Here is a 24567-nt window from a genome sequence, read left to right as displayed (position 1 = left end):
AAAGGTTACAGATTGTGGTCAAGTACAATTTTGCTTATGGCCCACAGCACCTCATGGTTGCCCAGTCTGGAGTTGCTAGATCTGTTCAAAATCTATCCCATTTAGCATGGTGGTAGTGCCACACAACACAATGGAGGGGACCCTCAATGTGAAGACGGGGATTTCATCACCTCAAGGAATGTGCGGTGATCACTCTTACCAATAATGTCATGGACAGATGCATCTGCGGCAGGCAGGTTAGTGAGGATGAAGTCAAGTATGTTTTTCCCTCATAAGTGCCACAGACCCAGTCTAGCAGATAACACCTTTGGGGCTCAGCCAACTCAGTCTGTAGTGAAGCTACCGAACCACTCTTGGTGATAAACATTGAAGTCCCCCAACCAGTGTACATTCTGAACCCTTGCCATCCTCCATACTTCTTCCAAGTGGTGTTCAACTTGGAGGAGTACTGATTCACCAGCTGAGGGGATGGTGGGTGGCGTGCAGTATGTGGTAATCAGCAGGAGGTTTCCTTGCCCATGTTTGACCAGATGCCATGAGACTTCATAGGGTCTGGAGTCGATGATTAGGACTCCCAGAGCCACTTCCTCCTGACTGTAGACCATTGTGCTGCCACCTCTCCCCACTGGCAGGACAGGCCAGGTGGTGTGTGGGATATTATCTGTAAGGTATAATTCCATGAGTGTGATAAGGTCAGGCTGTTCCTTGACTAGTCTGAGACAGCAGTCCCAATTTTGGCACAAGACCCCAGACGTTAGTAAGGAGGACTTTGCAAGGTCAACAGGGCTGAGTTTTCCGTTGTCATTTCCGGTGCCTAGGTCGATTTGGGAGTGATCCGTCTGGTTTCGAACATACGAACAAAGAACAGGAGTAGGCCATTCAGCCCCTCAAGTCTTCTCCGCCATTTAATAATATCATGGCTGATCTGATAGTAACCTCAGATGGCTTCCACCCTACCCCTGATAACCTATCACTCCCTTGCTTACCAAGAATATATCCACTTCTGCCTTAAAAATATTCGACGACTCTGCTTCCACCGCCTTTTCAGGAAGAGAGTTTCAAAGACCCACAACCTCAGAGAAAAAATTTCTCCTCATCTCTGCTTTAAGTGGATGACCCCTTATTTTTAAACAATGACCCCTACTTCTAGATTCTCCCACAAGAGGAAACACCCTTTCCACATCCACCCTGTCAAGTCCCTTCAGGATCTTATATGATTCAATCAAGTTGCCTCTTACTCTTCAAAACTCCAGCAGATACAAGCCTAGTCTGTCCAACCTCTCCTCATAAGTCAACCCAAAGCTTCAGGAACTGCTTCCAACACATTTATATCCTTCCTTAAATAAAGTGACTAATACTTTACACAGTACTCCAGATGTGGTTTCACTAGTGCTCTGTATAACTGAAGCATAACCTTCCTACTTTTGTATTCAATTCCCCTTGCAATAAATGATAATATTCTATTAGCTTTCCCTAATTACTTGCTGTACCTGCATACTAGCCTTTTGCGATTCATGCGCTGGGTCACCCAGATCCCTCTGCATCTCAGAGCTCTGCAATCTTTTACCTTTTATTCTTCCTGCCAAAATGAACATTTTCACATTTTCTCACATTATACTCCATATGACAGATCTTTGCCCACTCAACCTATCTATATTGTTTTATAGCCTCCTTATGTCCTCTTCATAACTTACTTTCCTGCCTATCTTTATGTCATCAGCCAATTTGACAACCATCCCATCCATCCCTTCATCCAAGCCATTTATATAAATTGTAAACAGTTGAGGTCCCAGCACATCACACTTTACATCTTGCCAATCTGATTCCTTATTGACTTTCTTGTGGTTTGATACAACTAACTGGCTTGCTAGGCCATTTCAGAGGGCATTTAAGAGTCAACCACATTGCTGTGGATCTGGAGTCACATGAAGGCCAAGCTGGGAAAGGACGGAAAATTTCCTTCCCTAAAGGACGTTCGAGGACCAGATGATCGTTTTTATGACAATTGACCTTGTCATCATTAGACTTCAAATTCCACCAGCTGCCATGGTGGGATTCAAACCCCGGGTCCCCAGAGCATTACCCAGGGTCCCTGGATTACTAGTACAGTGATAATACCACAAAGCCACTGCGTTGCCTGCTAAACATGCAATGTATAAGAGACTTGCAACAACTGCGGCTTTATGATCAGCACAAAGAAAACTGAACAAATCTACCAGCCTCCTGCAGGAAAGCCCTATCTTAAGCCCAAGGTTTTAGTCCATGGCCAGAACCTGTCAGTGGTGGATAAGTTCAGTTACCTTGGCAACACATTCTCTTGAGCTTCTATACTGACGACAATTCAAAGCAACTGTAACCTTCGGCAGACTTTAGAAGAGGAGTAAGTCTGCCTACCAAACTGAAAATCTAAAGAACAATAGACCTGTCCACTCTGCTCCGCACATGCGAGACTTGGGCTATGTACCAGCATGATGCCAATTAAGCTCATTTTCATTTGAATTCCCTTCGGAAGCTCCTGAAGATCAGATAGCAGGACAAAATATCAGACACTAAGATGCTCACCTGAGCTGGTATGTCAAGTATCCACACCATATTGAGACAGTCACAAATAAGACTGGTCATGCAGCCAGAATGCCTGACACTCGCTTACCAAAACAAATCTTCTGTAGAGAGTTTGAGCCAGGGGTGCGCTCTGATGGTGGTTAAAGGAAGTACTACAAGGGTACTGTGAAGGCTTCACTTAGGAGTTTGATATTGACTTTGAATCCTGGGAGAAGCTCTCCCAGGGTTGCTGCACTTGGCACAACCAAATAAAAATGGTACAGCCTCCTTCTAAAGCAAACACACATCAGAGGCAGAGAGAAAACACAAGGAGAGGAAATCCCAAGCCAGTAGCTCATCCAAAACTCAAATATCTGTAGTATCCAGTCCCATTTGCAGCAGAGCCTTGCAGGCACAGGTTGGTCTTAGAAGTCATCTACATACCCAGTGGAATCTTACCAAACACCTCAGATGGTGCACATGATCATCTTCACCTCGAAGGACAAACAAAAAGTCTAGAAATATATGTATATGCCGTTGGTGCCATTTTGGTACTGAAATGACATGCATAGCACCAAAATTACCGCCACTGTGCAACCTAATTTTGTGGTCTCAGAGTCCAGAATGGGTATTTCCTGCCTTTTAATTTAGCTCCACAGGTGTCACCAGACCTGCTAGTATTTCCAGCATTTTTTGTTCTTATATCAATATTTGCTATGCATGTTAATATCCTACATGTACTATTAATAAAAGAAAATCATTTCTCATAAGCTATAACATCCCTAAAAATTTCCCCTCACAGCTGCCCCTTTTAGTTTCTCCCCTTACCTGTATTTTAATTTAAACAATCTCTTGTTTTAAAATGTTATTCTACCTCTCTCTGTTTGGTTAACAGTACAATAGGTTTCAAGCTGCGTACTATAACAATCTATTTCACAGTCAGCAAGCACTCAACTTCCCAGTATGATTTAAAACTGAAATCAGACAACAAGACCAGTTGTTACAATCACCAGCTGGTCTTATGGGTTCTACTGAATGCTGAGAAGCTGCTCAAAGCTGCAAAGTATGTCCCATAGTTTCCAGGATACAATGAATCACACCACCATGGTCGAAGCATGCCTGTAGCTCACAGGCCAATAACACTTACCAATATAAGAATACAAGTGGTGCATTGACATATTGAAAGAGAAAATTCAGACATTTGAGGAATTTTTCTTCCTGTGGAATATCTTGTTAGCTGAGGGGAATCATATGTTATCAAATAAAAGAGTGACGACTTCCAACACATTGAACACCAATTGAAATTTCATATTCTTTTCAGGTAGCCTACAAGTAGTGCATTGCAATCTAAAGTTCACCATCCAGTTCCAATAAGGGCTTACTTTCACTTCCGATAGGCATCTGCAGTTAAGTCATTAAGACAGGTAAGTTAAAAATTTGTTCAAAACTCTTAAGGATATTTTAATGAAAACAATTGATTCAATAAGTAGAGACAATGGTTCCTTAATGCAAATTCTATAATGCAAAAGCCATATAGTGATTAGGTTGGGATGTCAATTTTTCAGTACATTCCTACTGGTTTTGTTCAGTTTACATCTGATCTTTCGGTACCAATAAAACTGTTAAAACACCTTGTTCTTGTAACTATCTTATAACTCGTGTTAACTATTAACATCAGTTCAAGGATTTTTGAAGCCATTGAGAGCCCTCCATAATAAGATTTTATTTGCTTAACTGAAATAAAGTGAAGTAAAAACATGGAATTTTGGTTTCATCTCTGCTTGTCACAACACAATTCCTGCCTCCTGTCAATGTTCATCCTAGTAAGAAGAGCAGGTCTGGATTTTCTAACTAAAACCAATCTAACTGTTCTATGAAACCATATAATTTAATACAAGGAGTTTATTAATTATAACTAGCTGAGAATGATTAGTCAATGCAATTTTTATATTCCTCCAACTCAAACAACACTGTTAATAGTCTCTTTCAAGCAGACAACATTAGTAATGATCTTTCCTGCTATGTCTTTATGAGATTTCAATTAAGTGTTACCCATTGATGTATCTAATGGACTACTTTTCCTCAAGGCAAGGCTTTTAAAATATATGCCTTTCTAAAACCTCTGGGACATTGCATGAGGAGATCGAAGATAGAACAATTAGAATAACAGATTAGAACAAGCTAAGGCACCACCATCAAAAACTATGAGAAAGACAACAGTTTTTCTTAGAGCACTGTGATCTTTAAAGTAATTACTTAATAACTTAAAAATTTTACAAGTGCCATATTTACATTCATATATGTTTAAAATAAATGCCAGATAGGAACTGCAACTCAAAATGTTAGCACTGTATAGAGTTTCTAGCCTTGGGCATAATCGGCGATCTGGATGCAAATTGTATCCGAAATTGCACACATTTTGAAAAGTGTGTTTTTCCTCATGTTTCTGCTCAAACTTATTTGCATAATCACAAATACAAAATCTGCCACTAACAAACCCAATCGAACCAGCATTTTAAAAGATAATTTTTCTTTTAAAAACAGAAAATTTTGCTTTAAAAAATTGCCTGATATATTTAAGAGTAGTAACTTGGTTCTGTTTGACAAAGACAGCTGAAATGGATTTATCACAAAAAAGTATTTTAATCACTGTCAATCTGTGAGTAACAAGACTTAAAATTACTGAAAATGATTTTAAAAAACAGGCAGAGCCACATTATATTAGGATACAGTAGTCAGTTTCATGATAAATAAAAAAAATTCAAAATCTTTTAACACATGCTGTTAGTGTATCTGTACCTAATTGAGCCTCTCCGCAAACCCGCAAACAGACACAATTAGCAACCCATTGGGAAGTATTTCAATCTGGAAGGAATAATCAGTTTTGTGCACAGTGTCAGTTTCTAGCATAAATGATTGTGAAAACTTGATCTGCGCTGAACATAAGTTGTGCTTTAAATTTCACCATCTTGTGCACTGATTACCCTGATTTTGGTTGAACTGCAGCAAAAAATCCAATGCAACCGAGTGGAACTCTACCACAAAGAACTTTGAAGATATCATCTAACTGCAAGATAATACAGGTTCTCGAATGTTTTTCAAAACATGATTGCAAACAGAAATGCATCATCCCCTTAAATACTGAACCCAAGGGAATTGCTTGCTCACATTAAAGGAAATCATTTTGAAATAGAGCAGATTTTGAGAGTCCTAATGATGATTAGCGCTATTCACTATTTTACCAATGAACTCAATTTTCACTGCAGATTCATGTATCACCATTTGAAAATAGTGGTCTCCCAGGCTGTTTTAACAAGAACTAGAGAAGTTTGACTGCTAAAATAATAGGGACTAAATTGAATAGTCCCACAAAACAGGCACAGGGATTATGATGCATGTTAAACCTACGCCTGTACAATGTAATGCAGGCAGCACACCAACTTTATGCTGCCTACTTTGAATGGCGCAGCCAACTCTAACAGAGCTGCTCATTGGCTGCACACATCAGCAGGGGGTCCAAAATCATAAGATCTGAGCAACAAATAAAGCTATCCAGCAATGCTTAAAGCTAGCATGCATCTCTTGAAGAGTCCCTAAGGTTGTGGAGCAGGGAAGGCGGAGCCAAGGGTCAAGGACCAGATTCCAGTAACCAAGGCAGTGTGTGTTCTTGGTGCTGGATCACAGTGGGCCCTCTTTGCACTGGGTTTGGCATTTGGCTGGTTTCTAGGAGGATGTGAAGGCTGGTGGCCTAGCACTGGCTCAGGGCCAAGAGAAGTTTGAGAACCGGGGGAGGGAGCAAAAAGTTGCATTGCGGGGAAGGTCTGAGTGCTAGTGTATTGGTTTGATGCTGAGGTAGGTCTTTATTGAGGAGGTTAAATTGTTGAAGTGGGGGATAAGGGGGAATTTATTGCTATGGTGGGAGTTTTATTGAGAGGGTTTAGTCCTATGGTGGGGGTTAACTGAGGAGGCTCGGTAGTATGGTGTGGATTTTTTAAGGGATTTAAATTGCGGTGGTGGAGGTTTTATTGGGGGGGGGTTTAATTGTTGAGGTGGAAGTTTATTGAGGGATCTGGTGCTGAGATGGTGGCTTTATCGCGGACGATTAGTGACGAGGCTGAGTTTCACTGGTTGTTGCCGGGGCTGGTGTGTTGGTTGTAGTAGGAGGGGCCATGGGCTGACCTACATGAGCATTGAGATTCACCACTGGAACTGCATCAAAAGGCAGCTTTCTTTTTATTCTCTTTTTAAATTCATTTTCCTTTTGCTGATTTCTATGCATTTGATGATCCGGACTCTGCTATGCAGTGCCTTTTATCATTAACAGCAACATCAAGATTTAAAGGCTAAGGGAGTAAACGCAACACAGAATCTGGAGTGGAGTCCCATTAGGTCGTTGGTGTTTCCTTCAAGCAAGCACCTTCCAGCAACTCCTGTAACCAACTAGGCTCCAGGAATATAGGCTTTCATCTTTCCTCTGGATATTGGCCACGAGGTTAAGAGGAGTTCGGATGCTAGGCTAGTTTGCACCTCTTAAAATGATGCCCAGGCTATGCTGCAAAGAGAAAAAAAGGTGAAATTTTCCAGCTTGGAGCTGGAATGTGAGGACTATGTGCCTTGGCATAAACAATGATCCACATCCCATAGCAAGTGTACGCAAGAAGGCATTGACTGACCATGGGTTACTGCAGTTTGATTTTGACTGTGCCTATTGGTGTGGCAAGAGTACAGAAAACTATGGTAAGCATGATGTAGGCTTCACAGTCAGCACCAGATTGACACAGTCAATTGAGCTGCCAGTAGCAACTTCTGAATGCCTCATCTTACTGTGTCTATCACCTGATGGAGGCACTGTCAATATCATTTGGGGTTATGTACCAATCTTAGATGCCGGCATCTCAGACAAAGATCAATGGTATGTCTCTCTACACCACATTCTGAGGTACATACCAAATGGCGAGAAGTTATTCATGCTGGGTGATTTCAATGCAGGTGCTGGATCGGACAGAGATTCATGGCCAGTGTGCCTCAATCATTGTGGGGTGGGAACGATGGACAACTGCTTCTTCAGCTTTGTGCCCTGAATGAGCTCTGCATTACCAACACGTTCCCTCAGGGGAAACATCACCATAAAGTATCATGGCATCATCCAAGATCTGCCCACTGGCATCAATTTGATCAGATTATCACTGGCACTTGCCACAGAGCAGACTATGGCACTGACCACTCTCTTGTCAGCAACAGAGTGAAGGTGCACCCCTGAAAGTTTCACTGCTCCTAACATGATGGCCTAACACATACCAGCATCCCTAGTACAAGAAATGATGCCAAACACCAGCACTTGGCATTTGATGCTCAAGTGACTGCTACTCACCAAAGACCTACCCGTAAATGCCCAAGTTGATATTGTTGAAGCTCGGAAGTTGCTGAGTTTAATCATTTATTGTGTCAGCAGAAGCATCACTAACTAAAGGGGGAACCCACATCAAAGACTGGTTTGAGGCCTACTCAGCTACATCTGTCATTGAAGCAAAAAGCAAAGTCTTGATGCACAACAGAAACTCAACAGCTGGAACTCTGTGTGACTTGAAAGTAGCCAGGATAGTTGTGCAAAGACAGGCAGATACTGCACAAATAAACACTGGATCAACCTATGTCAAGAAATCCAAACTGCCTATGACATCAGAAATACTTGCTATGTATGGAGGGATAAAGAGGGTGCTTGATCCTACCATCACCAAAGTTACCCCTCTGAAATCGGCAGGTGGTGAAGTGCTCACTGATAGAAGTAAATAGATGTGCCACTGGGTTGAACACTTCTGTGAGCTGTCCTGTGAGACAGACATCTTTCAGTCTGCATTTGACGTTCTCCCACAGCTTCCTGTCATATTTGAGTTAGAAGAAGAACCCTCATCACTTAAGCTTGAAGAGGCTTAGCAAGAAATTGCTCAGCAAGCAGAAAGGCACCAGCAAAGATGGAATTTAAGTCAAACTGCTCAAGCATGAAAGTCCCATCTATTGCCACACCGTCCCACAAGATACATGTGATGCAAAATTCATCATATTATAAAATAAAAGGCGACAGAAGAGATTTCAACAATTGCAGGGGCATCTCACCCCTTAGCATCACAAAGAAGGCCTTCACTAGGGTCATGCTTAAAAGACTCCATCCACTTGCAAAGGGAATATATCCAGAAGTGCAGTGTCCTTTCCGTGCTGACAGATCGAAAGTGGATATGATCTTCTCCATAAGTCAGCTACAACAGAAATGTAGGGAGCATGATACACCTTTTTACCTTACTTTCATGTATCTCACTAAAGCATTTGACATAAGGGCAGGACTCTACAAGTTTTTGTGAAAATTGACGGTTCACCAAAGCTCCTTAACCTCATCTGCTCCTTTCATAACAACATGTACTGCACTGTATAATTTGATGGCACCACTTCCAGCAGTTTCAGGGTGAAGAATGGAGGGCTGTGTCCTAGCCCCCAGTTTGTTTTGTATGTTCTTCTCCATACTCCTGATCTTTGCCTTCCCTGTAGTTATGGAAGGAATTTACCTGCATACTAGGTCAAAGCTCTACAATTCAGACTGAAAGCAAAGAGAAAAACAGCACTACTTGTTCAGAGAACTCCTCTATATGCTGATAATGCTGTGCTCTTTGCTCACACGCAGCTACAAAGATTCATGGACTATCTCTCCCATACCTGTAACTCATTCTCCTGGATCATAAGAGTCAAGAAAACTGCAGTCACATGACAAAGTGTCACATCTCCACCCTGATCACTCCAAACAACACCCCACTGAAAGTGTTTGGCAAACTCTGTTACCTTGGGTCCACAGTGATAGACAATCTGTCCCTTGATGCAAAACTCAATACATGCATAGGGAAAGCAGCTACCACCTTCGGCTGACTCATGAAATGTGCATGGACCAACATCAAGTTGACTTTTGGGATCAAGGTGCAGCTTTATGAAACCTTTGTGTTCAGCACCATGTTGTATAGCTGTGAAACATGGATGACTTACAGTTATCAAGAAAACAAGTTCAACAATTTTCATCTTCACTGTTTGCTGTGTATTTGCGTATCTCATGGAAGGACAAAATCACGAATGTGACAGTCCTGTCAACAACAAATCTCCCAAGTATGTTGGCGCTCATCAAGTGGAGGTGACCTTGCTGGCCTGGGTATGTTCACAGAATAGAAGACATTGTATACCCAAGGATTTTCTGTATGATGAAGTAGCCAGAGCTAGAAGACTAATTGAATGCCTAATGCTCAGCTTCAACGGTGTTTTCAAGTGTGACATGAAGGCCCAAAACATTGATTTTCATATCTGGGAGACACTAGCTGACGACAGAGGAAAATGACGACATCATCTGTGGGCCAGTTTGCACCACCATGACGGTAAGTGGCTACAGCAGCTTGGCAACAGGTCCCAACACCGAAAACAACACACAACGATATCTGATAACTAATTCATATGTAGCACTTGTGGCAGAACCTACCCCTCACGGATTGGTCCCTTCAGTCATCAGCAAAAGTGCACCAAATGAAGCTACCCATCCCCAATGGATTTGATTTGTTGTGTGTCCATCATCTTACACAGATGGAAGGATGCCAAACATAATGTTCTCTTAAAGGGGAGGTACATTTTGGCTGGAGCAGATGCTGGCAATTGTACAGGAAATGAATGGGACCTGCGGAACAGTGAAGAACGATACAATGTGGGAGAGAGCAGGCTCCAAGGTTTTCAGGTGCTGCACCGGAAGTCTTGGTGGAGCAGGTGGGACGTAGGAGAGATGTCACTCCAGACGCAATCAAAAGGCAGTGGGAGCAGATGGCCCTGGAAGCCAATGCCAGGAGTTAACCCCGAATGCCTAGATGCAGTGCCTCAAGAAGTTCAATGATCTCACGAAATTGGTCAAGGTCAGTGATAGCATCTTCAAATGCTATATCCTACCAATTGCACCACTAGCCTCAGCCAATACTCAAATTATCACACCTTGACCATTCATCTACCAACAATCTCTGTCAATCAGAGTTCATACCAAGCATTCATATGCTTCACCTCATCCTCACACACACGGCATAGTTGCAAGCCTCGCACCCACATCTCACAGGTCTCACTCACTGCCAGCTATTCAATGATAGCCTCATTACTGAAACAGATTGCACAGCTCCCACTGACACACTTTGCACTCTTTTGCAAGATAAGGTGGCACACAACTGGATGCAGCAAGCATTATCAAGAAGGGAACAGGGGAACCAGCAGATCTTAGCCCCAAGGGAGGAGATCTCATTTTTGGGATTCAAATTACTGAGGCCGTAGCCAGTGATGTGGCTGAAACCACCAATGATGACTGCATCCTCGGATCTAATTCTCCTCACATCCCACCTTCCTTTCATTCCATACTTTCATTTGATTTACAAGCTGCAGATGGTATAAACATGCACCTCTCATCCTTCCTGTGCCACAACCTTACCCTTGTGCCTTTTTCCTTTCAGACAGCCAAGAAATGCAACCTGGACCAAGAAATGGAGGAACGCCAAGAAGACTGTGATGATGTTGGCACAGCTCTGTCACACTCATGGCCACCTGCTCAGATCTTGACATTCTGCAGCTGTGATTGTATTGAATGGCGGAGCAGGGTCAAGGAGCTATGTGGTCTACTTCTGCTCCTAATTCTTATGTTTTTCTTGTAATTAGGGCCTGGATTAGAGACAGAGTCTGCACACAGGAATGAGTGGGTTGCAGCCAGGGCAGGGGCAAAGATAGTGCAGGTGCCAGCTCACCGGTGGGCAGGGTCACAAAATGTGTCCTGCTGCAGAAGACTCAGGTGAGGACTTTGCTGGGGCAGCTGAGAGAACAATGCTGATGGGTATTCACAACAAAATGTTTGGTGCATTGGGAAGCTTGCAGTCAGTGTCCAGGGGCGAAATTGTCCCAGATTTACACTCAGTGCGTTAGTGGGCGGGTAAAACGATGTTTTACCCATCGACTGCAATGGTTGCTTTTCACGCTGTTTCATCCCAAACCCGCTGCATTAATTATGCATTCCCGGGAAACACGCAGGGGGACTCTCATTAGCCATCACCTCACCGCTTCATCATGCGGGCGCTATATTAAATTGCAGCTCCGCACACACCTCTCAGTGCTTCTAACCCACAACTGCTGCAAAGAAGACATGGCCCTGAAAGGCAAAAAGACTACAGCTCCCAAGTTCAATGACACATCTCTCAAACGCCTTTTGGACACTGTTGAGGCCTGCTGTGATGTCCTCAATCCCCACTCTGGCTGCAGGATGGGCAGCAACATCACCAATCCGGCTTGGGAGGCAGTGGCAGCGGCGGTCAGTACCAATGCCCTGCAAAAAGGGACATCCACCCAGTGCCGCAAGAGGATGAATGATCTCTTCCCTTCCGCCAGGGAAAGTCATTCTTCTCTTCACTCTCAACTCTCACACTCACAAACCCATCACACATCCTCAGGGCCCTCACTCACTGCCAAATCAAGGGACATCACAGACAGCTCTGTTGTCCTCATTCAGTCCATAGGGTCACTCACCACCCACACATACCAGGCATACTTAACATTTGGCCTGGCAGACATCCTGCTTACACTCTCTCCATCTCTATTCATGCAGGACAAGCTGGCACACAACAAGAGGGATAAGTCACTTGCCAGTGGAGGGATGCCTGAATTCAAGGCCTCACAGATTTTGAAAACAGAGCCATCCAGCTGGCCGGCAAGGTTCTGGACCAGTCCTGTGCTGACGGTGAGGTTGGCTGTGCTCTACCAAATAAGGATCCAGGAGTGCAACATCCATCAGATAACCATGCTATGAGTATTTTGTCCTCTTTCGCAGGCCACTGCCATGCACTAATTATTTCTCCTTGCTTTCTCAGGCACATCTGCCAAACAGCCAATGAAGTCCACAACCCAGGGCCTCCAGTCAATCCCAGAAGAAACCCTTGAAGAGGTATCCTGAAGCACCCTACTTGAAGTCCCGTCATAGTGCTCACCCACACCCTGCACCAGCGCAGAGACATGCACCTCAGTGGGACCTAGCTTTAGAGTAGCCTCATGATCACAATCTGGTGAGCACATCTCACTTTCTGATCCACAGCAGGTGGTGGCAGGGACATCCAGGTTTCCGGCACTCAGAGGACTGCTGGAGGCCAGATATTTGCTGAGTCTGAGGCAGATGACGAGCCCCTGGACTCGGTCATGTCACAGCTACTGGAACTGCAAAGGCAAGCTTGGGAACAACAGGAGGGGATGTTCGCTGCACTCCTCAGATTGCAAGGCATGATGGAGGAGTCCATCTGTCTTCAGGCTGGGGTGATAGCACCGGCATGCCAATGAACCAAGGTCAACATTGGTAGGATGGCGCTGCCATGGAGCTTGGTCTGGGGCATCACTCCTGCACTGCTGCACAGGCTGAACTCCATCACTGACATTCCAAATGTGTGTACGCGAAAGCAGTGTGGGGCAGCTCGATCTCACTCCATCTACCCCTTCTCCTCAAGGAGTCAGCCTGGGGCCCTCAGGCTCCCATAGGGAGGAGGATCAGCAGATGCACACTCAAGGACCATCCACCCAGGTGTCTTCAGAAGTGTTCAGCCCATCTGAATCCCCTCTTCCTGTGGCCCCAGCAGTTCCAGCTCCACAGCACGAGGAAAGTGTCGTTGCCACAAAGCAGCACCCAGAAAGCAGGCCGGGGCCCTCCAGCTCTCGGCCCTCCAGAGGAAGACAATCAGGGTCATCGCAGACAAGGCGTTGCAGTCAGCAGGCTGCCTCCCCCTCTGCTGTGGATGTCCGGCGTGCACTGAGATGTATAGGCAGGGTAAGGAAGCTTAAGAAGATGTTGTTGCACAACCTGGGCACGGGCGTTAATCACTTGTACATAATGTTCACTATTGTAAATAAACTCCTAAGAATGTCTCCCTGCCTATGGTTCCTTGTTCTGATGAGCAGATTTTGTGTCACTCAGTGGTGAAACTTGTCTGCACAAGATAAAGGCAGGTGTCCCAGTCCCTGTGCTTTGCTTAGCCTTCAGAGTCCGGCCTCACACTCCCTGGACATATTACTGATGCCTGCACCTCAACAATGCTTGTCATTGCTGCCAGAATGTCGTGGGCAGGCATCATGGAGTTCCATCATTCTCTGTGTGCTCTCAGCACCTTTAATATCGGGTTAGCCCCCATCTCTTCAGCATCAGTGACTGATGATTCTGTGCTCCAGAAAGGCTCAAGTGCTGAAGGTAGTCAAAGGATCAGATGCTTTTAAAGTTTCATGGCTGAGTCTCTATGATATGACTCTGATCAAAGAGCGCAAACAAGCTGCCCTCGGCCAGACAGAAGTTAGACATTCTCAGAGGCTATGTGAAGATCTATGGAGTGTCCTCACTGCATGTAGTCATCATCCTCCTACAATCGAGCGACTATTATGGCCTCCACTGCGGCTCCATGACAGGAGCATTATCACAGCGGGTACGTGCGCTGCCATAAGCCAGACTGGAGTCAAACATGCACAGGTGCAATGTGAAGATCTTATGGTGTCTCCTCCATATCCTCACCAAACTATCACCTGGCATGATTTGCCCAAAAGTATGTGCGCAAGCCGCAGGTGCAATTTTGGAGATCTAAGGTACTTGTTAGTGCCCGTTTTTGAGTGCTACAAGCCCAATTTTTCACCTAACTTCTCTTGATCAAAAATCTCAATTTCAAGCACCAGAGTGATCACCATCACACAAATCTTCCAACCTCATCTGTGAATTTTATCACTAAAACATTAGCTAGTTAACCATTCAGAACAATGTGTTATACTGAAGCTGGGAAGGGAACATGAAGAAAAACAGTCCTTATATAATTAGGCTAACTTGAATAAAGGCCCACAAATTTCAATCTCCCCAGCGCTGGATTTGGGAGGTACCCCAAAGATGTGTGGTGAATCTCTCTGTGAAGTTCTCAGGAAAGGATTTGCATGGTAATTGCCTCTGGACAATTGCATTGTGCTGGGAACCATCCAAAAATGCAGTTTAAATCACAAATTTGGATGGTTCCATCAGTGTTATACCAATAGTTTCTCAGAAAAGTTAGAAGAATTAGAACATCTTCTAACTTCTGAATAACTATTGTAAAGACTCAGACCAAATCCACGGGACTCCCCCAACACCCCCGACCCCACCCCACCAAAACCCCCAGACCTCCGACACTCCACACCCCAAACCCCCACCCGCCTTCGGAGGTCCAGCACCCCCACCGACCTCCGACACCCCATCCCCAATCCCCCACTCCCCTGACCACTGACAGCTCCCACAGAGGGCGGACCATGGACACACCCCCAATGGACTTCCGACCTCATCACCCCCACCACCCCTCCAGATCTTTGACTGACCACCGCCCCCAACCTCGGACCCACACCCCCATAATCCCCACGGACTTCTGACCTCCCCCACCCCACCCCACCCCCCCCACCCTAACCTCCGACTCCCACGCAACCACCCCTGGACCTGGGACGCCGACCACCCCGGAACCCCCGGACTGCAACCACCCCCCCCAACCGGACCTCCACACTCCCGGACCTCCAACCAACACCCCTCAGGCGGGATGAGGTTTCCAAAAGCATATATAAATAAAATAAAAACTTTATATTTTAATTAAAAACATGTCCCTGCTCATGTGACAGAGTCACATGAGGGAACATGTTTTATTAAATTTTTCTGATGTTCATTGATTGGTTCGATATATTCTTCATCTCCCTGAGGAAGCTCTGTGCCTCAGGGGGTTATTCAGCACTCTTTCACGTACATGAGCAAAGTTCGTGCTAGGCTTGCTCGCCCTCCTCCCCCCCCGCCTGCACAGGCAGCGCTCAGTGCTACCACTCGCGTATCACGCCGGGCAGGTCTTAATTGGCCTGCCCGAGTAAAATCGCGTTACGCTGCCGATCTCGGGCAGCAGTTGGCTTCCTGACCGCCCCCGATCGCCCCCACTGATCCCGCATGCCAAGGACAAAATTCTGCCCATAGTCAAAGGTTCATATTCTTCTTAGTGAAAATTATTGGCATATTTTCAAATGAGGCTGGAGACTGCTGGATATGACTTTTTTTTTAACCAATAATGCAGTGCAACTAACTTGAAAAATGCTTTAGGATTCTTTCTAAGTCTGATTTGGAGCTACTGAGGTAGAAATTTTCCAAGCATGTAGCCTCAAGTGTCCTTCTGTTTTATGTAAGAACTGAGACAGCTGTTAAAACAAAGCACACTGAATCAAATGAAGCTATTCAGAAATGTAAATTGGAAATCAAGTAGAAAACAGATCCACACTTCAAATATGGATGTAAATTCAATTGACTTTCTCAGCCTTAAAATGGTTAGTGGGGCAAGGATGTTAATCTATCACCTAAACTCCAATAATCTGATCAGATTTTGTCTGTCCTTTGGTTTTAATATGGTCCAGAACAGAATTGTGGAACTCCATAAAAATGTACCTTTCTCATAGAAGGCAATGTCTCTTCTCGCTGTGAGGCTTGTTTGCAGGAGCTGCTCCACTTTAGTTGTTAGGTTTGAAACGTTCTGTGCAATCGCTTGAATCTTCTCCATCAATCCAGCAGGCTGGAAACTAAGAAAGAAATTCACGTTTGAAATATTGGCTTGACTTTGTTAAAGAAGGGAAAAAGGGTGATATTTTTAATGAGTAAAATGATGACAATATATCACACAGTAATCATTTCAGAACCTTTGAGATTCGATGGAGAAATGTAAACTTTAGACTTTAGCTTTATACCTAGATTTTGGATAAATTTATATTGCATCCTTAGGGCTATAAACTAGCAAATATTTTAATGATGAATGTTAGGGTAGTAGTCATGAATCTTACATCAACTTGTTGCTCAAAGATTATTGATAAGAAAACACTGTTCACAATGAAATACAATAGAAAGACCACTTACAGTCCTGTGAATCAGCGCTGAGACAAACTTTTTGAAATCAGTATTGAATCTTAAGAACATAAACAATAGGAGAATGAGTAGGTCATTCGGCCCTTTGTGCCTGCTCTGACATTCAATAGATCATGGCTAATGATCTACCTCAGCTCCACCTTTCCACATTATCGCCATATCTCTTGATTACAATTTAAAATGAATAAGACAATTTTAACCCAGCAACCACCCGCCCACCCACAGCCGCCACAGCAAGAATGGGGCAGATAAGTGATTAAAATTGAGAAAATCAACTTAACTGTCCTGGTCTGGCCAGAAATCCAAATGTCATTTCAACTCCAGGGATGATTCAGGTCAGAAATGCACCCAACTGGAACAGGCTGGTACCTCATAAATGAATTCAAATAGGGATTTCATGATGTCATTTGAACCCTGATGCAATTTTAACTGATGGGCCAGCAGTCCAAATCCAGCAGCAAACATCCTGAGTAAAGCTTAGCTTCACAAGCTGACTGCCAGAACTGGCAACTGAATTTAAAGGTGCTCTCACCTGCAGTCCTTTAAGACATCAGAATCTGTATGTCATTGTAATATGTTTCCAAGCCAATTATGAGCTTTTCATTTGCTTCTTATTGATTTTCTCTCCCTTCCTCCAACCACCCCACAAACTCCCAGCATATACTCACCCTGATTAAGTACTCACTACACATCATGGATGCTGATTCTACTTCACTTCTAAGGATGGATGGATGGGGTAAGAACCATAGCAGCAGCAGTCTGAAAAATCAAACCAAGCAGCAGGTGGGCCTATTATAAAATGACAGGCAACAGAAGGCTGCTGGCTTCCCAACATATTGGAAGTTTCTGCCTCTTTAACCTCCTGTACACACCGACACCTGCCTACCTTGGCAGGTTAAATTTCAGCCTTTTATTAGATTGGAAAAATGTCCTATTACTTACACTTGATCCCTAAGGATTAAAATGTTGTATGATATTTTCAAATTCCTTCTCTCCCTGGAATAATGAATGTGTGTACCCAGTACAGTGCTAAGTTATAGAGATCTGGAACGTCACAGCTCAAATCTCCAACTTGTGCTAAGTTAGCTAACCTTAGGCAGGGTGGCAGTAAGGGTACTACAGTTGGTTTCAGGGCGTGTTGGTTAGAGAAATTAACTAGACTGTCCACCATTAATTACTGTTACATTCTTCTATTTGACATAAATGTACTAATCATACAACAGAAATTGGTAAAGCCCCAATAATATGGGTTCTTTAATAGAAGATAAGACTAGATACATGCACGGCATCTGGGAGGCTGAGTATGCATATCTGCCTTGTGCTGCTGCTGTATACTGAGTGCAGAGTCATGGGGCTACTACATCAACCAGAAAGTTCAAACTTCCGTTGGGCAATTGCCCTGCAATGGGAACCATCCAAAACTACGATTTAAATTGCAAACTTCGGATGCTTCTAGTTGTCTTACAGTAATAGTTACGCAAAAAAGGTTAGTAGAACTAAAACCGCTTCTAACTTCTGGGTAACTTTAGTACTGACCCTTCGCCCCCACCCCCGCCACGGGACCTGCTGGCTACCCACCACCCCTCCAACTACACCCCTGAACCCCAGGGGACCCCACTGACAACCTCCCCAACCCCCATGGGACCCCTGACTGCCCTCCCCACTCAACAACTAACCCCCTCCCCCAACTATCTCTTCCCATGGCCACCCCACCCTGACTACCCTCCCCTAACTACCTCCCGACCACCCCCCACGCCTGACCAACCCCCCAACTACCCCCCGCCCCAATTACAACCCCACCCCCCAACTGCCTATCCCACCCCCGAACACCCCACCACGACTACATCCCCATCCCTCAACTGGCATCCCACCCTGACAACACCCCCCAACTGCCCTCCCTACCCTGACTGCCCTCCCCACAACTTTACTGCCTTCCCTGCCTCGACTAGCCCCTGATTACCCACCCCACACCCCTCCCCCGACGCACCCCCCGACTACACTCCCCACCCAAAACTACACCACCCCTGGCTGCCCCGCACTACACCTCCCCACTGACAACCCGACACCCCCACACTGACCACCCCCTTGACCACACGACTTCCTCCACTGACCATCCCCCAATGCGAACCTGAATCCCCATAAACCACCTCCACCCACTGACCACCCCCACACTGACCGCCTCTCATGACCATCTGATCCCCTCACTGACCACCACCCCTGCTAACCGACGACCTGAGAACCCCCCCCACTGACCAAAACAAAAAATAAGTCATGAGGACTCGAAATGTCAACTGTGCTCTTCTCCGCCAATGTTGCCAGACCTGCTGAGTTTTTCCAGGTATTTTTTATTTTTTGTTTTGGATTTCCAGCATCCACAGTTTTTTGTTTTTACCCCCACTGACCACCCTCCCAATGATTACCCTCTCCACTGAACCACCCCCCCCGCCACTAACCACATCCCCCAATTGACCACCTGACCCACCCTCCACACCACCCCCGTCACCCCCCCACCTCCAATCCTGCCCACTTTCCTTTTACAATTACCTTTTCCCTGGCTTCTCAAAGTGGCTAGGCCAAATGAGGGTGTGCCCTCCTTACCTCTGACTCAGCTGTCCTCGACACAAGGCCTTGGGAACTCGCTGCACTACACTGTTTTCACCTGGTATGAGTCGGAAGGTTGGGCGAGAAAGAAGCAGCTTCATTTCCAGGGAAGTAACTAGGAAAGGAGTGGGAATCTGACTCTGATTGCCACTCCATGGAAGATTCGGGCCTTTGTGTCTGAATATACACTGATACAGAGCAATAAATTGATGAGTTTCTGAAACGTATCGGCTGTTTGCTTATCCATCCAAGCGTAGCTCTGGTGCTCTTGACTGGAGACTGCTGTATGTTTTTCCAAAGGCTGGTTAGGGGTGCTTTGTTTGTGATGCGTCTTAGACCACGTTCTATTCGCAATTGGATTACTTGGTGTTTCTCGTTACGATATTGTTCTGATTAGGCATCTGTTTTGTCACACTGTCATGCCATTTAGTGTTCATCCTTGATACGATCTTGGTTCTGGGCATATGCTGATTCATCTGGATTCCATGTGTCACCAGTTGGGTGTTGGACTCAAACCTGTTGACCAGCGTTTAGGTTGGGTAATTCGCACCTGTATGCCGGTTGTGGGCATCTTTTATCTTCCCTTGTTTTTCAATTAATGCATCTGGTACACCTGGGAGAATTGACAAGTGATGACTGGGGAGGGTTGTCTGTACTTGTCTGCCCAACAGTAGTTCCACAGGTGAGGGAATAGTCGCACTGAGCGGTGTCGCTCTAGGGATGTAGCATGGCCACGTGTAGATCCTGTTTTATTTGATGGCACTTCATGATTAAGGATTTTACTGTTCAAATCATATGTTCCACCATTCCATTAGATCTGGGGTAACGTGGTGATGAAGTGGTATGGTTGACTCCCCAATTCCCACACATCGCCTTAAAAGGCTACTCAGTGTATTTGCTGTCTGTTGTCGGAAACAACCTTTTGTGGTGCCCTGAATAGACTGAAGATCGAACTTAATGTGTCTGCAATCGTTATGCTGAATGTGTTGTGTAATTGATGGATAATGGAAAATTTGGAAAATCTGTTACAACCGAGACATCATCTTCATGGATGCTTACGAGGTCAGTTGAGAGTCAGGTTCATGGATGTGAGGGTACCTCGTGAGGCAATAGTGGTTCTTTCTGGTTGCTAGGCTTGAAGGATTGACATGTTCTGCATTCCCTCACAGCCTTTTTGATGTCTTGGTGGATTCCTGGCCTATATACTGTCTCAACGATCAATCTTCTGGTTCGATAAACTCCCATTTGTGCCTTGTGCAAGTGTTGGAGGATATCAGATTGCATAGATCCTGAGATGACGATCTGCTTTCCTTTAAAGCTGATTCCTTGAGATATCCTGGGTTCATCTCCACTGGGCCAAAATGATCTTATAGCCTCTGGAATGCCCTGGAAGGACTCTGTCCATCTGATAGTCACTGTCTTCCTTAGCTGCTGTAGTACAGGATCTTTGGACATTTCCAGCTGCAGTGCTTGGCACCTGGATTGCCCAAAATGCGTACAATCAATGTGCAGAACGTCTTTTATTTCAATATTCCCAAGATCCACTTGCAGATCTAGGGAGATGTCTGCAGTTTTTACTGGATTAGGTAGATGGTTTAGGGTTTGTGTCAGATCATTTTAAGTGACTTATGGTTTCCATGATGAATGTCTTTCCAAATAAGTAAGTGTGGAACCACTGGATGCTGAATATTAGCACTAACATTTTGCATTGTATATTTGAATATTTAGCTTGGGCACTGGACAAGTTCTTGGAGGCAAAAGCAATCGTCTTCCTTTTCTGGAGGAGGAATGCTCTAAGTCCTTTCTGGCATGCACCGACCTCAAGCGTAGTCTCCTCAGTTAGGTCGTAAAACTAAAGAGCTGATGGTCTTTTGGTTATTGACTTTTTATGACATTAAAAATATGTTGATGATCCTGCGGCCAAACAAATGGAACTTCTTTCTTCAGAAGCTAATGTAGAGATGAGGATTTCTAGGCAACATTAGGCATACAGGGTGAAAGGAAATTAAGCAAACTGAGGCAATTTTGAAGATAATTTTTGTCTTATGGAGTGGCCATTGCACTGAGGTCTTCCAGCTTGCTAGGGTCAGGATGGGCGCCGGTGTCAGAATAGATGGATTCGAAAAAGTTGAGCTGTGTAACACTGACATTACATTTCTGACTATTATACACAAGACCTTGTCTGCACACAGCTTCCGTCAGAAGGGGCAAATTTCGATTATGCTCCTGTTTTGTTGTGCCAGCAACGGCTATGTCATCTGATATGCTGGGGTTTCACGCGCCTTCCTGTTTTTGTTGGAACATATCCTGGCTTTGGAAAGCCCGAATAGTAACCTTTGGAAACAGTATCTCCCAAAAGTAGTGCAGAACGTCATTAGCTCCTGCGATGCCTTCTTCCAAATGCACCATCCAGTAGCCATTTTTAGCGTTGAACTCAGAGAAGAAATCGCATTCACAACCTTGTGGTTCAGCTCCTCAAGTGTGGGAATTTTATGAGAGTATCATTTTAGAGCTTCATTCAGATGCCTTGGATCTAAACAAATGTGTATAGAGCCATATTTCATAAATGCGCTCATGACGGAGCTCCACTAGTCTGTGCAGTGCTGGATTTTTCAGACTAAGCCATTTTTCTCCATCAATCCAGTTTGGATCTTGTTCTAGATGTGAATGCTACATTTGTATGGCAGCTTGATGAACAGAGTAGCATATGCATGTAGATAGAATACTGCATACAGTATCCTTGAAACATCCAATCCTATTGAACCTGTTGGGGTATAGGGATGTTAAGTCAGCTACTGAGGTGATTGGGGTGTCTTTGTGTTCTGTTGCCTTCGTGATCAAGTTGTTGATGCTGTGGATAGTGACAAAGGTTAGATATATGCTTGCCAGTAGACTTGCAATCACTGGATCTGTGATGTCCAAAACATAAAATATCTAGGGTGACAGGAGTGAAGTGTTGTAGTGACATTTGAGTGTAATGGATCTCAGGGACAGAATCTCCGAGTCATTGTACGTGATGAGTTTGGCAGTGGTTGCCACTTCCATGGGTACATGCATTTCATTGTGCAAAAGGGAATGTTTGCACCTATATCCAGTTTTGCATTAAATTTGTGCTGTTGCTGCAGCTGTGGACATATAATCTGGTGGCGATGGTGTAGCGGTATTGTCATTGGACTGGTAATCCAGGGACTGAGGGTAATGCTCGAATCCTGCCATGGCAGATGGTGGAATTTGAATTCAATAAAAATCTGGAATTAAAAGTTGAATGATGTGGTTGACTCTTAAATGCCCCCTAAAATTGCCTAGCAAGCCACTCAGTTGTATCAAACTGTTACAAGTCACAAAAAAGAAATGAAGCTGGACAGACTACCCGTAATCGACCTGGGCACTTGAAACGACAATGGCAATCTCAGCCCTGTCGACCCTGCAAAGTCCTCCTTACTGCCATCTGGGGGCTAGTGCCAAAATTGGGAGAGGTGTCTCATAGACTAGTTAAGCACAGCCTGACATAGTCATCCTCACGGAATCATATCCTACAGACAATGATTCAGACACCACCATCACCATTCCTGGGTATGTCCTGACCCACTGACAGGACAGACCCAGGACAGGTGGCAGCACAGCGGTATACAGTCAGGAGGGAGGTTCCCTGAGAGTCCTCAACATCGACTCCAGACCCCATGAAGTCTCATGGCATCAGGTTAAACATGGTCAAGGAAACCTCCTGCTGGATACCAGGTACCACCCTCCCTTGGCTGATGAATCAACACTCCTCCATGTTGAACATCACTTGGAGGAAGCACTGAGGGTGGCAAGGGCGCAGAATGTTCTCTGAGTGGGGGACTTCAATGTCCATCACCAAGAGTGGCTCAGTAGCACCATTACTGACCAAGCTGGCTGAGTCCTAAAGGACATGGCTGCTAGACTGGGTCTGCGGCAGGTGGTGATGGAATCAACATGAGGGAAAAACATATTTGATCTCATTCTCACCAACCTGCCTGCCGCAGATGTATCTGCCCATGACAGTATCGGTAGGAGTGACCACCGCACAGTCGCTACGGAGACGAAGTCCTGCCTTCACATTGAGGATACCCTCCATTGTGTTGTGTGGCACTACCACCGTGCTAAATGGGATAGATTTCAAACAGATCTAACAACTCAAGACTGGGCATCCATGAGACGCTGTGGGCCATCAGCAGCAGCAGAATTGTACTCAAACACAATCTGTAACCCGGCCGGCATGGCCCGGCATATCCCCCACCCTACTATTACCATCAAGCCAGGGGATCAGCCCTGGTTCAATGAAGAGTCCAGGACAGAATACCAGGAGCAGCACCAGGCATTCCTAAAAATGAGGTGTCAACCTGGTGAAGTTTACTTGCGTGCCAAACAGCAGATCTAAGCTCTGCAGTCCTGCCACATCCAGTTGTGAATGGTGGTGGATAATTAACCAACTCACTGGCGGAGGAGGCTCCACATATATCCCCATCCTCACTGATGGAGGAGCCCAGCACATCAGTGCAAAAGTTAAGGCTGAATCATTTGCTACAATCTTCAGCCAGAAGCGCCGAGTGGATGATCCATCTCTGCCTCCTCCGGAGGTCCCCAGCATCACAGATGCCAGTCTTCAGCCAATTCAATTCACTCCACGTGATATCAAGAAATGGCTGAAAGCACTGGATATGCAAGGGCTATGGGCCCTGACAATATTCCGGCAATAATACTCAAGGCTTGTGTTCCAGAACTTGCTGTGCCCTTAGCTGAGCTGTTCCAGCTAAGCTACAACACTGGCATCTACCCAGCTATGTGGAAAATTGCCCACATATGTCCTATCCACAAAAAGCAGGACAAATCCAACCCAACCAATTACCACCCCATCAGTGTACTCTTGATCATCAGTAAAGTAATGGAAAGGATCATCAACAGTGCTATCACGTGGCACTTGCTTAGTAATAACCTGTTCACTGACGCCCAGTTTGGGTTCCACCAGCACCACACAGCTCCTGACCTCATTACAGCCTTGGTTCAAACATGAACAAAAGAGCTGAACTCCCCAGGTGAGGTGAGAGTGACTGCCCCTGACATCAAGGCAGCATTTGACCGAATGTGACATCAAAGAGCCCAAGCAAAACTGGAGTCAACGGGAATCGTGGGAAAACTCTCCACTGGTTGGAGTCATACCTAGCTCAAAGGAAGATGGTTGTGGTTGTTGGAGATCAGTCATCTCAGCTCCAGGACATCACTGCAGGAGTTCCTCAAGGTAGTGTCCTAGGCCCAACCACCTTCAGCTGCTTCATCAATAACATTCCTTCCGTCATAATGTCAGAAGTGGGATGTTTGCTGATGATTGCACACAAGGTTCAGCACCATTTGTGACTCCTCAGACACTGAAGTCTATGTCCAAATGCAGCATGACCTGGACAATATCCAGGCTTGGGCCGACAAGTGGCAAGTAACGT

At 45.1% G+C, this 24567-nt stretch overlaps 1 protein-coding gene across 1 annotated transcript in view; it reads right to left on the bottom strand.

Annotated features, from left to right (window-relative positions):
- The window catches only part of LOC121293660 (alpha-1,6-mannosylglycoprotein 6-beta-N-acetylglucosaminyltransferase B-like), a 1251241-nt gene that overhangs the window by 665552 nt on the left and 561122 nt on the right, over positions 1-24567 (bottom strand). The window contains exon 12 of the mRNA XM_041216828.1: positions 16068-16167. Coding sequence (XP_041072762.1) covers positions 16068-16167 — 100 coding nt within the window. The remainder of the gene's footprint in view (positions 1-16067; positions 16168-24567) is intronic.

The sequence above is a fragment of the Carcharodon carcharias genome, chromosome 22, assembly GCF_017639515.1.
Source record: "Carcharodon carcharias isolate sCarCar2 chromosome 22, sCarCar2.pri, whole genome shotgun sequence".
Lineage (NCBI taxonomy): Eukaryota > Metazoa > Chordata > Chondrichthyes > Lamniformes > Lamnidae > Carcharodon > Carcharodon carcharias.
The sequence above is the reverse complement of the archived record's forward strand: the minus strand, read 5'-3'. Positions and strand labels throughout refer to the sequence as shown.